The following is a 15,074-nucleotide window of genomic DNA, read 5'->3' on the forward strand; positions in this document are numbered from 1 at the left end:
CCAGGTATTTTTTTCGTTATCTACTTTGATAAGCTTCACGGAAGTCGTATGATGGTTTCAGGCTATTTTATTTTCAGATTTGAATTTTGAAATGGTTTTAAGTTATATGTTTACTGTATAGCCCCTCTTTGCCATTTATACAGAGCCCCTAGAAGCTAGGAGTGTAATAGCTAGTTAGTTATATTTCCTAGTAAGCAATTTAAACAAAGGTTTTTGTCATAGATTGTAAACCTTTATGTATAGGTTCCTTGCTGGCACCAGAGGTGAGTCCTCTGCAGGACCTGCAACATCATTGTAAACCTTTTTGTTTAGCTTCCTTGCTGGCACCAGAGGCGAGTTCTCTGTAGGACCTGCAACACCATTGTAAACCTTTATTTATAGGTTCCTTGCTGGCACCAGAGGTGAGTCCTCTGCAGGACCTGCAACATCATTGTAAAGCTTTATGTTTAGGTTCCTTGCTGGCACCAGAGGTGAGTCCCCTGCAGGACTTGCAACACCATTGGACAGCTTTCCTAGAATACTATGCTTCAAAAACTGTCAGGGACTTAAAGGTAAATGTTGTGAATGCTATGCTTTTTGGGATTGGGTGGATTTATGGAATACAGTGATAGGACATTGGGTGATAAATTAATTTTGAAATTTATTAGCTTGTTAATATTAGGATGTAGATTATTTTATCTGGCCCACTTTATTATTAGAAATTTGTTTCTATATGTTTTTCATATTTATGATCTGAATATGTATTATATTTAAAACTTCTTAAATCTTTTACTTAATATTCTTGCTCTTTAAATATATATGTACTTGTTTTATTAAAGTTCTTTTTGGAAGGAAATTTCTGTCCTTTTTAGGAATGACTTTATTTCCTTAATATGATCCAAAACTTTTAATTAAACTTAGTTACATTATATGTAAAAATAAATTTAGGCTGAACCTGTTGAGAAAACCTTTCTAACATTCCATCTGAATAAGATTCTAGCAATATTGGTTAAAGAAGAGGTACGTAGTTTTAGTAGGAAAATCTAATCTTCAACTTAAGTAGTATTTTCGTCCTGCGAATAAGATACCTACTTATGGTTATTATTTCAAACCAGTTTCTCACTTCATACGCCCTGTTCATTCAACAGACCACAGATAAAACAATGGTTGATAAATTAATGTAAATCCCCAATGATGATATACAAAATTAAAATATTTTTTTATGGAAAGTTTGGACTATTCAATTGAACAAACCATACAAGATTTTTAAAAAGCACTCATAAACTGCAGCAAAAGATGTTTTATAATAACCCTACCTAACTAATTTTGTGAATTACATTTGATTGGCCTACTAAATTATTAATATTCCTAATATTTATAGAGTTTATAGTTTTTTCTTTCTATAGCAACATTTCAAATGGAGAATAAGCTTTATGCAACAAATAACTAAGTAATCTTTTTTTATTTAGGAGAATTCTGATGGAAAAAGTCTGTTGCCATGTTTAGAACATGTTCTCTACCAAGATATTCTTAATATTCTTGTAACATTATGTCAGGTAGATTATGTTACCATGTTTAGAACATGTTATCTATCAAGATATTCTTAATATTCTTGTAACATTATGTCAGGTAGATTATGTTACCATGTTAAGAACATGTTCTATAACAAGATATTCTTAATATTCTTGTAACATTATGTCAGGTAGATTATGTTACCATGTTTAGAACATGTTCTATTCAAGGATAATCTTAATACTCTTGTAACATTATGTCAGTTAGATTATGTTACCATGTTTAGAACATGTTCTATACAAGGATATTCTTAATATTCTTGTAACATTATGTCAGGTAGATTATGTTACCATGTTTAGAACATGTTCTATGAGAGGATATTCTTAATATTCTTGTAACATTATGTCAGGTAGATTATGTTACCATGTTTAGAACATGTTCTTTACCAAGATATTTTTAATACTCTTGTAACATTATGTCAGGTAGATTATGTTACCATGTTTAGAACATGTTCTCTATCAAGATATTCTTATTATTCATGTTACATTATGTCAGGTAGATTATGTTACCATGTCATATGTTCTATAACAAGATATTCTTAAAGGAATCCTGCAAGAAATACCACGCTTTAACTGCTGAAAGACTGCCACAAGTAGACCAAATACCCCAAATTTGAAGCCTTCAGCTTCTATAACAAAAAAGTTCTAGGCATTTTAAAATGACATTTTATGTACAATGGAAATTTTGAAAGAATTGCAATGCTCATGTTGAAAACTTTAAAATTAAACTACGTGGCCTAGAAACAAAATTATAAGCTTATTTTTGTCATAAATTTAGGTTTCCAGTAACTAATTATATTTTTACAATAAAAATACCCATTTTTATAGTCAAAATCATTAAAAAAAATTAAGTTTTACTTGCGTTGTACCGAATGTACTGTAGCCAATCAGAAGGCTGAATCAGCTTAACAACCAATCACAGCTAAGCTTGTATTAGTTTACCCCTTTGTTTCCGCTATGATTTTCGTTAAAAAATGCAATTTAAATCGAATTTTTTTCATAGATTTTGACTATGAAATGTGGTGTTTTTATTGTAAAAATGTAATCAGTTACAGGCAATCTGAGTTTCTGACAAAGATAAGGTTATAATTTTATGTCTAGGCAACGTAATTTAATATTGTTTTTTCTTTTATGAGCATTGGAAATCTTTAAAAATTCCATTGTACATAAAATGCTATTTTTAAATGCCTAGAACTTTTTTGTTATTGAAGCTGAAGGCTTATAATTTGGGGTATTGGGTCTTCTTGTGGCAGTCTTTCAGCAGTTAAAGTGTGTTATTTCTTGCAGGCGTCCTTTAATATTCATGTAACATTATGTCAGGTAGATTATGTTACCATGTTTAGAACATGTTCTATACAAGGATATTCTTGATATACTTGTAACATTATATCAGGTAGATTATGTTACCACGTTTAGAACATATTCTATGTTTGAAACATGTTCTTTTGTCCATTATTCTATGATAAAAAATCTTTTTTAAATAATGATTTTATGATAATTTTAATTTATTTTGTAGGCAGACACCCCGCCAGGAATACGACCATATATTTTCAAATTATTTATATTCTTACTAGATAAGGTAAATGTTTAAGTTTTCAAACTTTTAAGTAGGTACCTATATGAAAACAAGAATAACAACATAAAATTTTTATAAAGTAGTAAGGTATTTTTGTCTCTGAAGATTAAGATCTCAATAACTACTGAACTGGTTGAGTTTTCCTCCAGGACTTTTTGTCCTGGGATGGTTTTAGGCCATTTTCTGCAACTGCTTTGCCCCTTTAAATACTTGCCTCTAGATGCTAGGAACGCAGTCATTAGTGAAAAATAAAACACTGCTGGATTGATTATTCTTTTTTTTGTTACTAGCAGCTGCGCCCCAAGCATCTAGGGGCTCTTTATCCGAAGGAGTAGCGAGGGGTTAGAAAAATAGCTTAAACATGAAAACAGCATAAAATAATCCCGAGCCCTGGGATAAGCCTCCCTAATATGTAAAACTTAATCGGTCTGAAGCTTCAGACAAAAAAACATTACTACTTCATGTAGAAGGATTAAGGGGGGGAATCTAGTAACCTACCATGCACCAAGTATTTATTGGATTGTATTATTGTCCCTCCATTGCCAAATCAGGAAATCTATTACAATGAAATTAAGACTTCTATATAGCTTGGATTTTTATAACCTAATTTTTTTCCCCAGGTAAAATATGCCCTGTTATGTGAAACAGCCTGCCACCTTCCTATCAGCAGGCTCACTCTTGTTTGCTCAATAAATAAGGTAAATTAAATCTTTAATTGATTGTATGTTGGTTAATGGGTGCTGTAGAATATACGTGGATTATAAACAGGAGAAAATTTAGTCAATTTAGGTTGCAATTTCCCACAGCATTTATTGGTTTGTTTTGTTTTGTAGCCCTTCCATTTATCCTCCATCATCATTTACTCCAGGTAACTCCAGGAAGGCTGCTGCTTCAATGGGTTTATCCCAGAGTGATTTAACTGTCAGTAAGGTGGGTTTAGCAGGACAGTTGAAAATATGTTTGGTATCGTGTGGCGTCTGGTTACAGTTAGGGCAGATATTTTGATAATCCTCGTTTATTCTTGACAAATAACTGTTAAGATACGAGCTGTAGCCAGATCTTAGTTGAGCGAGTGTGGATCTGGTCTTTCTGGGTAGGTTTTTCTCATCTTTATTTATGTTGGGTGCTGGTGTGTTAAGTACAGGGTTAGGTTTAATCAGTTTGATGGCTTTAGCTACGTCCTTGGTATGTATTTCCTTGAGCAGCATTTATTGGTCGGGCCGTTTATCCAGTAGGATGAAAGAGAATGGGGTCATAGGAGGGGGGTGGGAGAGATCGTTATTTAAGCCCGCTACAGAGTTCACTTTATTATAGAACATAAAAATCTGGTGTAAGATCCAAGTAAGGGGGGGGGGGCGTAATGACATAAGCTCTTAAACCGTGAGCAAAATGGTCTAAATATTGAGCTAGACCCTTCAAACTTGGTATATAAGCCTAGTCCTATAGGTATTACATCTAAATGGCAAAAAAATCCAAAAATTTTTATTTTTTGGTTAGGTTAGGTAAGAAAAACCCTGCGGAAATGGGGTTTTTAGGCTTTTTTTGGTCTATTTTGATGTGGAAACTTGCCTTAAATTGTTTTTTCTTAGGGTTTTAACTTAAATACACTGTATCTATTCATATGGACATTATTTAAGATGATTCAGCAAGTCGGGGACCGACCCCAGGGGGCTAGGTGGGTGGCCCGCAGGGGTTAAGTTCATTTTTCCCAATATATTTGTTGTGATACATCAAATTATAGGTTTTTTAGGTCAAGCAACTCAAATTCAGAGCTAAAATAAGCATTAGACTAATCTAAAGCTAGCCCCAGCGGGCTAGGTTGGTGGCCCGCAGGGGTTAAGTGCATTTTTTGTAATATATATCTTGTTATATATCAAACTATAGGTTTTTTAGGTCAAGAAACTCAAATTCTGAGCGAAAATTAGCATTAGACTGACTTGAAGCTAACCCCCCCGGGCTAGGTTGGTTTTCTGCAGGGCTTAAGAGCATTTACCTAACCTAACCTAGAAACTTACTTATATTTTCACAGGTTTTTTTCTTGAATAAACTGTGTCTATTAATGAGGACTTTATTTAAGATGATCCAGCAAGTCGGGGACCGACCCCAGCGGGCTAGGTGGGTGGCCCGCAGGGGTTAAGTGCATTTCTTCCATATGTATATGTTGCGATACATCAAATTATAAGTTTTTTTAGGTCAGTTAACTCAAATTCAGAGCTAGAATTAGCATAAGACTAATCTGAAACTAGCCCCTGCGGGCTAGGTATGATATGATGTGATACATCAAATGATATGTTTTTAGGTCAAAGAACTCAAATTCAGAGCTAAAATAAGCATTAGAATAATCTGAAGCTAACCCCAGCGGGCTAGCTGGGTTGCCCACAGGGCTTAAGTGCATTTTACCTAAGCTAACCTAGAAACTTACATTTATTATTTTTTTTAGGTTTTTTTTCTAGAATAAACTGTCCATTCATGAGGACCTTATGAATAAACTGTGTCTATTAATGAAGACTTTATTTAAGATGATCCAGCAAGTCGGGGACCGACCCCAGCGGGCTAGGTGGGTGGCCCGCAGAGGTCAAGTGCATTTTCCCCAATATATATGTTGTGATAAATCCAATTATAGGTTGTTTAGGTCAAAGAACTCAAATTCAGAGCTGAAATAAGCATTAGACTAATCTGCAGCTAACCCCAGCGGGCTAGATAGGTAGCCCACAGGGCTTAAGTGCATTTTACCTAACCTAGAAACTTACGTTTAATATTTTTTTTTCAAATAAACTGTCCATTCATGAGGACCTTATTTCAGATGATCCAGCAAGTCGAAGACCGACCCCAGCGGGCTAGGTGGGTGTCCCTCAGGGGTTAAATGCATTTTTTTTAAGTATGTGTTGTCATACATCCAACTATAGGTTTTTAAGGTCAAGAAACTCAAATTTACAGCTAATAAAAGCATCAGACTTATCTGAAGTTAGCCCCAGCAGGCTAGGTGGGTTGCCTGCAAGTCTTCAGTGCATTTTACCTAACCTAACCTAGAACCTTACTTGTTTTTTTATGTTTTTTTTCTGGAATAAACTGTGTCTATTTATTAAAACATTATTTAAGATTTAAGACCCCAGCAGGCTAGGTGCGTGGCCCGCAGGGGTTAAGTGCATTTTTAGTTGTCATACATAAAATTATAGGTTTTTTAGATCCAGAAATTCAAAGGGGTAGTTTCACAAAATGCATTTGAACTTAATTTAGTGAACTGCATATTTTTTCCTGGTTAATTGGTTAAACTACATTTATATGGCATATATTTGAAAGAATTTAAATTTTGATAGTACAATGTTAGCGGTGGAAGAATTTAATATGCTAATAGGATACAATTTTTTAATTTAATGTATACCACATACCACGAAAAAACTAGCATCAGGTTGCATTGTGTTTTTTTAGCTCCAAATTGACTTAAAAAACCAATAGTTTGATGTATAACAACACATAATTTGGAAAATTTACCCCTGCAGGCCACCCACCTAATCCGCGGGGGTTAGCCTTAGGTCAGTCTAATGCTTAAAATAGCTCCGAATTTGAGTTTCTTGACATAAAAAACCTATAATTTGACGTATGACAACACATACTTTAGAAAAAATGCACTACACCCCTGTGGGCCACCCACCTAGCCCGCTGGGGTCGGTCCCCAACTTGCTGGATTATCTAAAATAATGTCCTCATTAATAGACACAGTTTATTCAAGGAAAAAATCAAAAAAGAATAAGTAAGTTTCTAGGTTAGATTAGGTAAAATGCACATAAGCCCTGTGGAAAATCTACCTAGCCCGCAGGGGTTAGCTTCAGGCAAGTCTTATGCCAATTTTAGCTCTGAATTTGAGTTTCTTGACCTTAAAAACCTTTATTTTGAAATATAACAAGATTTATATTGGAAATAATGCATTTAACCCCTGTGGGCCACCAACCTAGCCCGCTGGGGCTAGTTTCAGATTCTAGCTCTGAATTTGAGTTAACTGACCTAAGAAACTTATAATTTGATGTATCGCAACTTATACATATGGAAAAAATGCACTTAACCCCTGCGGGCCACCCACCTAGCCCGCTGGGGTCGGTCCCCGACTTGCTGGGTCATCTTAAATAAAGTCCTCATTAATAGACACAGTTTATTCAAGAAAAAAAACCTGTGAAAATATAAGTAAGTTTCTAGGTTAGGTTAGGTAAATGCTCTTAAGCCCTGCAGAAAACCAACCTAGCCCGGGGGGGGGGGGGGGGGTTAGCTTCAAGTCAGTCTAATGCTAATTTTCGCTCAGAATTTGAGTTTCTTGACCTAAAAAACCTATAGTTTGATATATAACAAGATATATATTACAAAAAATGCACTTAACCCCTGCGGGCCACCAACCTAGCCCGCTGGGGCTAGCTTCAGATTAGTCTAATGCTTATTTTAGCTCTGAATTTGAGTTGCTTGACCTAAAAAACCTATAATTTGATGTATCACAACAAATATATTGGGAAAAATGAACTTAACCCCTGCGGGCCACCCACCTAGCCCCCTGGGGTCGGTCCCCGACTTGCTGAATCATCTTAAATAATGTCCATATGAAAAGATACAGTGTATTTAAGTTAAAACCCTAAGAAAAAACAATTTAAGGCAAGTTTCCACATCAAAATAGACCAAAAAAAGCCTAAAAACCCCATTTCCGCAGGGTTTTTCTTACCTAACCTAACCTAAAAATAATAAATTTTGGATTTTTTTGCCATTTAGATGTAATACCTATAGGACTAGGCTTATATAAAAAGTTTGAAGGGTCTAGCTCAATATTTAGACCATTTTGCTCACGGTTTAAGAGCTTATGTCATTACGCCCCCCCCCCTTATACATCCATTGTTTGGGCACAGATTTTAGTCATTGCACCCGTTATTCGGTACTTTCACTCATTCCTGTGCTGTGAATAAAGCACCCTATTATCACATAGAGAAGGGACATTGGACTGTAAATTACACTGGTACCATAAGTTTTGTATTATATTCGCCAGTTCTCTGGTATGAATTAACTATTTTAACCTTTTAGGCCTCACCATCAGAAAGTCAAGAAATAGAGTTCCTTTCCCTGTTAACAAATACAATTGTTAAACAACCTCACCTTGTACAGGTAAGTTCTTTCCCTGTTAACAAATACAATTGTTAACCATCCTCACCTTGTACAGGTAAATTATTTCCCTGTTAACAAATACAATAGTTAAACAACCTCACCTTGTACAGGTAAATTATTACCCTGTTAACAAATATACTATTTAAACAACCTCACATTGTATTGGTAAATTCTTTCCCTGTTAACAAATACAATTGTTAAACAACCTCACCTTGTACAGGTAAATTATTTCCCTGTTAACAAATACAATTGTTAAACAACCTCACCTTGTACAGACAAATTCTTTCCCTGTTAACAAATACAATTGTTAAACAACCTTACATTGTATTGGTAAATTCTTTCCCTGTTAACCTCACATTGTATTGGTAAATTCTTACCCTGTTAACAAATACAATTGTTCAACAACCACACCGTGTACAGGTAAATTCTTTCCCTGTTAACAAATATACTATTTAAACAACCTCACATTGTATTGGTAAATTATTACCCTGTTAACAAATATACTATTTAAACAACCTTACATTGTATTGGTAAATTATTTCCCTGTTAACAAATACAATTGTTAAACAACCTCACCTTGTACAGGTAAATTATTTCCCTGTTAACAAATACAATTGTTAAACAACCTCACCTTGTACAGGTAAATTATTACCCTGTTAACAAATACAATTGTTAAACAACCTCACCTTGTAGTGGTAAATTATTACCCTGTTAACAAATATACTATTTAAACAACCTTACATTGTACAGGTAAATTATTTCCCTGTTAAAAATACAATTGTTAAACAACCTCACCTTGTACAGGTAAATTATTACCCTGTTAACAAATACAATTGTTAAACAACCTCACCTTGTAGTGGTAAATTATTACCCTGTTAACAAATATACTATTTAAGCAACCTTACATTGTATTGGTAAATTCTTACCCTGTTAACAAATACAATTGTTCAACAACCACACCTTGAACAGGTAAATTATTTCCCTGTTAACAAATATACTATTTAAACAACCTCACATTGTATTGGTAAATTATTACCCTGTTAACAAATATACTATTTAAACAACCTCACATTGTATTGGTAAATTATTTCCCTGTTAACAAATACAATTGTTAAACAACCTCACCTTGTACAGACAAATTCTTTCCCTGTTAACAAATACAATTGTTAAAATACCTTACCTTGTACAGTTAAAAAAAGTAAGATCTATTTAATTTTAGGTATTTATTCCAAGCAAAGGATCTAATCTAAAGTCTAACATGAGCAGTAGAAAATCAAGGTAAATTATTATTAAAATTTGCCAATTATTTTGATGAAAATATTGATATTTACTTATAGCTGTTGTAAAAATTGATATCTAAAATTAAAAGTGGAATAGGTGCATATTCGCTAGTCCTTATACTAAAGTAACAGGATGTTTGTTTGTGTGTGTGTCTGTGTGTACCGAAGGATCTCGCTAACCGCTTAACCGATCGGGTTCTCCTTAACAGGGTAGCTTCTCATAGGTCCCGGGAAGGTTCATAACTATTTTCTTGGGGGGTGGGACACCCCCAACCCCCCAAAAAAATGAAAAATCCCCCCCCATTTTTTTTTTAAATTTTAAACTAAATTTAAAAATGAGGGGGGGGGCCCGGCACCCCCCCCAAAAAAAAAAAAAAAATTTCGACCTCCCCAAAAAAATTTTTTACTTTTTTTTTTAAAATCTAAAATAAGAAATTGGGTTATTAAATTCGACTCTCTCCTCCTCAAGTGCCCCTAGAGGCCTCTAGGGGCGTAGCCGCTAGTTATAAAATAAAGAGACATCATAACAAAATTGTATAGAACTATTTTTTCCTAAATGTCCAGGAAACTATAACGTCAGGTCCAACAAACCAGGATAACTAAGGGGAGTCAAATCTCTCATTTTCTGTCCAAACACCAGGGGTATTAGGTTAAGTAACATCAATCAGACAACTAACTCTTTAAAAAATTCACGACCTTTGTCTGGAAGTACTAACTATGCATGGTTATGAGTAGCGCCTATTTTGGGCCAAGGAATTCCCCTACTATAACTATTAATTATAATATATTTTTAGTAAGACAAGTTCTCAGATAAACTTGGCTCAAATTGAATCTCTTGCTCTCAATGTCAAACAAGGTCAGTAGTTTTCAAAGTTAATTTTAGTTAATATTTATTTTTCATTTAAATATTTCTTCCAGGGATCTTAAGGAATAAGACAAGGGACATTAAATTGATGTACATTTCCAATGATGATATATAAAATTACCTCTACTGTAGATTGTTGATAGAAAATTTGGCACTACAAGTTTTTGAACCAGTCTATCTATCTATCTATCCTATATTCTAGCTCTAGACAGCATGGAATCAGGCCACTATCTATCTATATATCTATCCTATATTCTAGCTCTAGACAGCATGGAATCAGGCCACTATCTATCTATCTATCCTGTATTTTAGCTCTAGACATCATGGAATCAGGCCACTATCTATCTATCTATCTATCCTGTATTTTAGCTCTAGACAGCATGGAATCAGGCCACTATCTATCTATCCTATATTCTAGCTCTAGACAGCATGGAATCGGGCCACTATCTATCTATCCTATATTCTAGCTCTAGACAGCATGGAATCAGACCACTATCTATCTATCTATCCTGTATTTTAGCTCTAGACAGCATGGAATCAGGCCACTATCTATCTATCCTATATTCTAGCTCTAGACATCATGGAATCAGACCACTATCTATCTATCTATCCTGTATTTTAGCTCTAGACAGCATGGAATCAGGCCACTATCTATCTATCCTATATTCTAGCTCTAGACAGCATGGAATCAGGCCACTATCTATCTATCTATCCTGTATTTTAGCTCTAGACATCATGGAATCAGGCCACTATCTATCTATCTATCTATCCTGTATTTTAGCTCTAGACAGCATGGAATCAGGCCACTATCTATCTATCCTATATTCTAGCTCTAGACAGCATGGAATCGGGCCACTATCTATCTATCCTATATTCTAGCTCTAGACAGCATGGAATCGGGCCCCTATCTATCTATCTATCCTATATTTTAGCTCTAGACAGCATGGAATCAGACCACTATCTATCTATCTATCCTATATTTTAGCTCTAGACAGCATGGAATCAGGCCACTATCTATCTATCCTATATTCTAGCTCTAGACAGCATGGAATCAGGCCACTATCTATCTATCTATCCTATATTTTAGCTCTAGACAGCATGGAATCAGGACACTATCTATCTACTGCTCTGTTGAATTATATTGACAGTTCTGATTACTGCGTGGCTTGCACAGCTCTACAGAATATTATTAAACTAGCAGGTAACTTATCTGATAAGTGTAAAAGGATAATTATACAGGGTCATTCAAGAGAAATGATTTTTTAAAAAACTTAATTATGCATAGAAAATTAAAGAATTATGTTAAATCCTTTATATATTTGGAAAACCTATTATGAGACATTTATGTTTTAAATAGTTGAAAATGATTATTTCAACAAATTATGTCCTAAAAACCGGTTTTTTCAAAGGCCTTTTTTTCGAAGATTTATTGATTTAAAGGTTGTAAAAAAATGTGCACCTTTTTTAAATTCAAATTGCGCGGCTTGTGTTAATAGTAGAAAAATGTTATGCATATCGTTAGAATCGTCATAAGCTCTAGTTTTTTACTACATGAAAACCTTTGAAGTGCTACGCATGGTATAGGAGCTACGAGGTAAAATGTTCCAATTTCTTAAAACTTTTCAACCTTTTTCTCAAATTTTTCAACGTAGCTCCTAAACTATAAAAAACACAAAAACGGTTCTTATATTTTCAAAAATTAGAGCTTATGACGATTGCCACGATATGCGCAACATTTTTCTACTATTAACACAAGCCAAGCAATTTGAATTTCAAAAAGGTGCACATTTTTTTACACCCTTTAAATCAATAAATCTTCGAAAAAAAGGCCTTTGGAAAAACCGGTTTTTAGGACATAATTTGTTGAAATAATCATTTTCAAATATTTAAAACATAAATGTCTCATAATAGGTTTTCCAAATATATAAAGGATATTACATAATTGTTTTATTTTCTATGCATAATTAAGTTTTTTTTTAAATCATTTCTCTTGATGACTCTGTAGAAGGAACCATTCAACTTTTTTTTTTATTACTTCATTTACTCTGAAAAATATTATTATCAATCCAATGCACAGTAGGGCAATTTTGTCCGTTCTGCTTGTTTTCTAAAACTTACAAATGTACTCCTTGGCTCTAAAACCCTAATTTACTGTATTGACTCTAAAGGGGACTATCCACGAACGAGAGCACATGATTCTAAGTACCTTTCAGCATTGATCCTAAGTATTTTCTTTCAGAATATAATAGGTCACCATATATCATTATTGTATTGACGAGAAAAATTATGTTTCACCATGTTTTTTAGGTAGGTATTTTAATTGATTTTGAAAACTTTTATGAAGCTAATTCTTTTAATAAAATGGATATTTGATGATACATATGCGAATACTTGTGTTATATAGATTGTAAATTAATCCATACTAGCATTAATTTAAACATACATATGAGATATAGTAAATGTGCTTTTAACTTTATAAAATTTTTATCATTTGACAACATGGACAATTAAAGACACCCCGAACTCAACAAAACGTTTGATTTTAACTAAAAATGCTGGACATTTTTTTACTTTTCTTCAACGTGAAGTGGTGAAACATAAATTTTCTCGTCAATATATTAATTATTAATAGTGACCTATTATATTTTGAAAGAAAATACTCAGAGTCAATGCTGGAAGGTACTTAAAATCACGTGCTCTTGTTCGTGGATAGTCCTCTTTAGCTTTTTAGTAATTAAAAAAAAATTTCTTGATTTTCTCTAAACATTACATTTTGATTACCTAATCTGAAAAGATTAAAACTGGGCAAAAAAATATTTCGAAAAAGAAAAGTATTATTTTTAAAATCCATGTCATGAGAGCATTTAGAATTATGCATGTTATTGATGTTTTTATTCGTGCATTGAAATATTTTAGTAAAAAGTTTGGTAATGAAATGAACCTAAACTCCTATTTCAGGAATAAAAAGTGACGAGTCAGCTGATTGTATTGTGTATCAGAGCTCCTTTATTACTGTGATAGAATCAAGATTAGTTCATCTGTTCCAGGTATGAAGTGGGAGCATGGAATCATTGACATCCAAGCTTGGGGGGGAGGGGTTAAAAAATCTCGAGGGGGATGTAAACACCCCTGTACCCCCCCCCCCCCCCAGCCATTTGGATGTCCCTGCATAAAATTGCCACTTTTTAAACCAATATATAAAGAATTAGCAATCTAGAGTTACATCTGTCAGGTAATTGTACTAATAAAGTAAAAAAATGTAATGGAATAAACGGTGGGGTTTACTCTGCCAAAAACCGCCACGACCTGTCAACTTCAATGAAACAAAAATCAATATGAAGCATGAAATTGTGCTACATAAAAGCAACTACCATAAAGATAATAATGCAGCGAAAACGGTGCTTTCTCTCGGAAAGTTTTTTGAGCTACGCGATCCTATCCTCCTTTTTTGCATTAAATTGAAAATTGTAGGAGGAGGGTTGTTTGTTTTGTTTATTTCTATAGGTCAAGTTAGATTAGATTATATTGGGTACTGGGTAGGATTGCTGGATAAGGACCCCCGCAAGGGTTAGGCTGATGGAAAAAAACACCCTTCCCACTTTCCAAATTATTACAAAATTAAAATAGGGCATCAACATCAACGGCGGTGCTTGTTTTACAACTTGTTATATATAGTGTATACCACTGGATATTGACCAGAATCGGATGGAAGAAATGGAAGTAAACTGGGTCAATGCCCACAAACTTTATTCTCCAGGTAAGGTTTACCTTTCTTTGATTGCACAATATTTGTCTCTTACTCCTAGTTCTTCTGATAGTCTTTCATGTGACATTTTAACCAGGGAGAGGGGGGGGGGGCAATTCAATTTTTATTACTTTTGTCTCCAAAGTTTTATGATAAAGTTTTTCGATTCGTTTGCTCTACAACATTGGGGACTTTTATTGAATTTGATTGGTTGTTTCATTATGTTGAGCGTTCAAATGTTTAATTCACTAATAGTAATCAACAAAAGGGATAAATTTGTGTATTATCACTGGGGAATGGGAATGTTACATGCTGTTACCAAAGAAAAGTGTCTTAAAAATCATTGATGATCATGACCAATAATCCTTCAAAACACACAATTATTTTTAAGCTTCTTTACTCTTGGATATTGTTATACTTGTTTTCTTATCAGAATATGGACAAGATGGTTTTCATGGGCGGACAGAACTGATTTGTTTCCTCAGCTTCCTAGATTTTGTGGATAATTTAGGTAAGAATATTGCTGCCAATAAACCAGGGACGTCCAAACTTTATTTTTTGAAGGGGGTAATAAGGGGTTTGAAATTTGGGGGGGGGGAATCTAATATTTTAAAAATATTTAAGGGGGGTAAAATCTGTCTGTCTATCTATCTATCCACCTGTCTATCTATCTATATTTCAGTTTTATCTATCTATCTATGTATCTAGTAACCCAAGCTCACCCTGTGATTGGCTCAGAAGTAACTCATAGTATTGCTAACACACTGGTATCTATCTATGTATCTAGTAACCCAGGCTCACCCTTTGATTTGCTCTGAAGTATCTCATAGTATTGCTAACACACTGGTATCTATCTATGTATCTAGTAACCCAAGCTCACCCTGTGATTGGCTCAGAAGTATCCCGTAGTATTGCAAATACA

General features: G+C 34.1%; 1 protein-coding gene across 5 annotated transcripts in view; it reads left to right on the forward strand.

Moving 5' to 3' along the window:
* The window catches only part of LOC145319661 (FHF complex subunit HOOK interacting protein 2A-like), a 31,294-nt gene that overhangs the window by 198 nt on the left and 16,022 nt on the right, over positions 1-15,074 (forward strand). For 4 of the 5 annotated variants that reach the window (XM_080161941.1, XM_080161937.1, XM_080161942.1 and 1 more), the window contains exons 2-13: positions 451-551; positions 928-999; positions 1,449-1,535; positions 3,067-3,129; positions 3,747-3,824; positions 8,182-8,262; positions 9,482-9,540; positions 10,337-10,398; positions 11,495-11,608; positions 13,366-13,454; positions 14,083-14,164; positions 14,586-14,663. In XM_080161941.1, the coding sequence (XP_080018067.1) occupies positions 451-551; positions 928-999; positions 1,449-1,535; positions 3,067-3,129; positions 3,747-3,824; positions 8,182-8,262; positions 9,482-9,540; positions 10,337-10,398; positions 11,495-11,608; positions 13,366-13,454; positions 14,083-14,164; positions 14,586-14,663 (966 nt within the window). Of the gene's footprint in view, positions 1-450; positions 552-927; positions 1,000-1,448; positions 1,536-3,066; positions 3,130-3,746; positions 3,825-8,181; positions 8,263-9,481; positions 9,541-10,336; positions 10,399-11,494; positions 11,609-13,365; positions 13,455-14,082; positions 14,165-14,585; positions 14,664-15,018; positions 15,072-15,074 lie in introns of all 5 variants that reach the window. The other variant, XM_080161939.1, reaches the window with a different exon arrangement.

The sequence above is a fragment of the Acartia tonsa genome, chromosome 5 (genome assembly GCF_053477335.1).
Source record: "Acartia tonsa isolate MP-2025a chromosome 5, ASM5347733v1, whole genome shotgun sequence".
Taxonomy (NCBI): Eukaryota; Metazoa; Arthropoda; class Copepoda; order Calanoida; family Acartiidae; genus Acartia; species Acartia tonsa.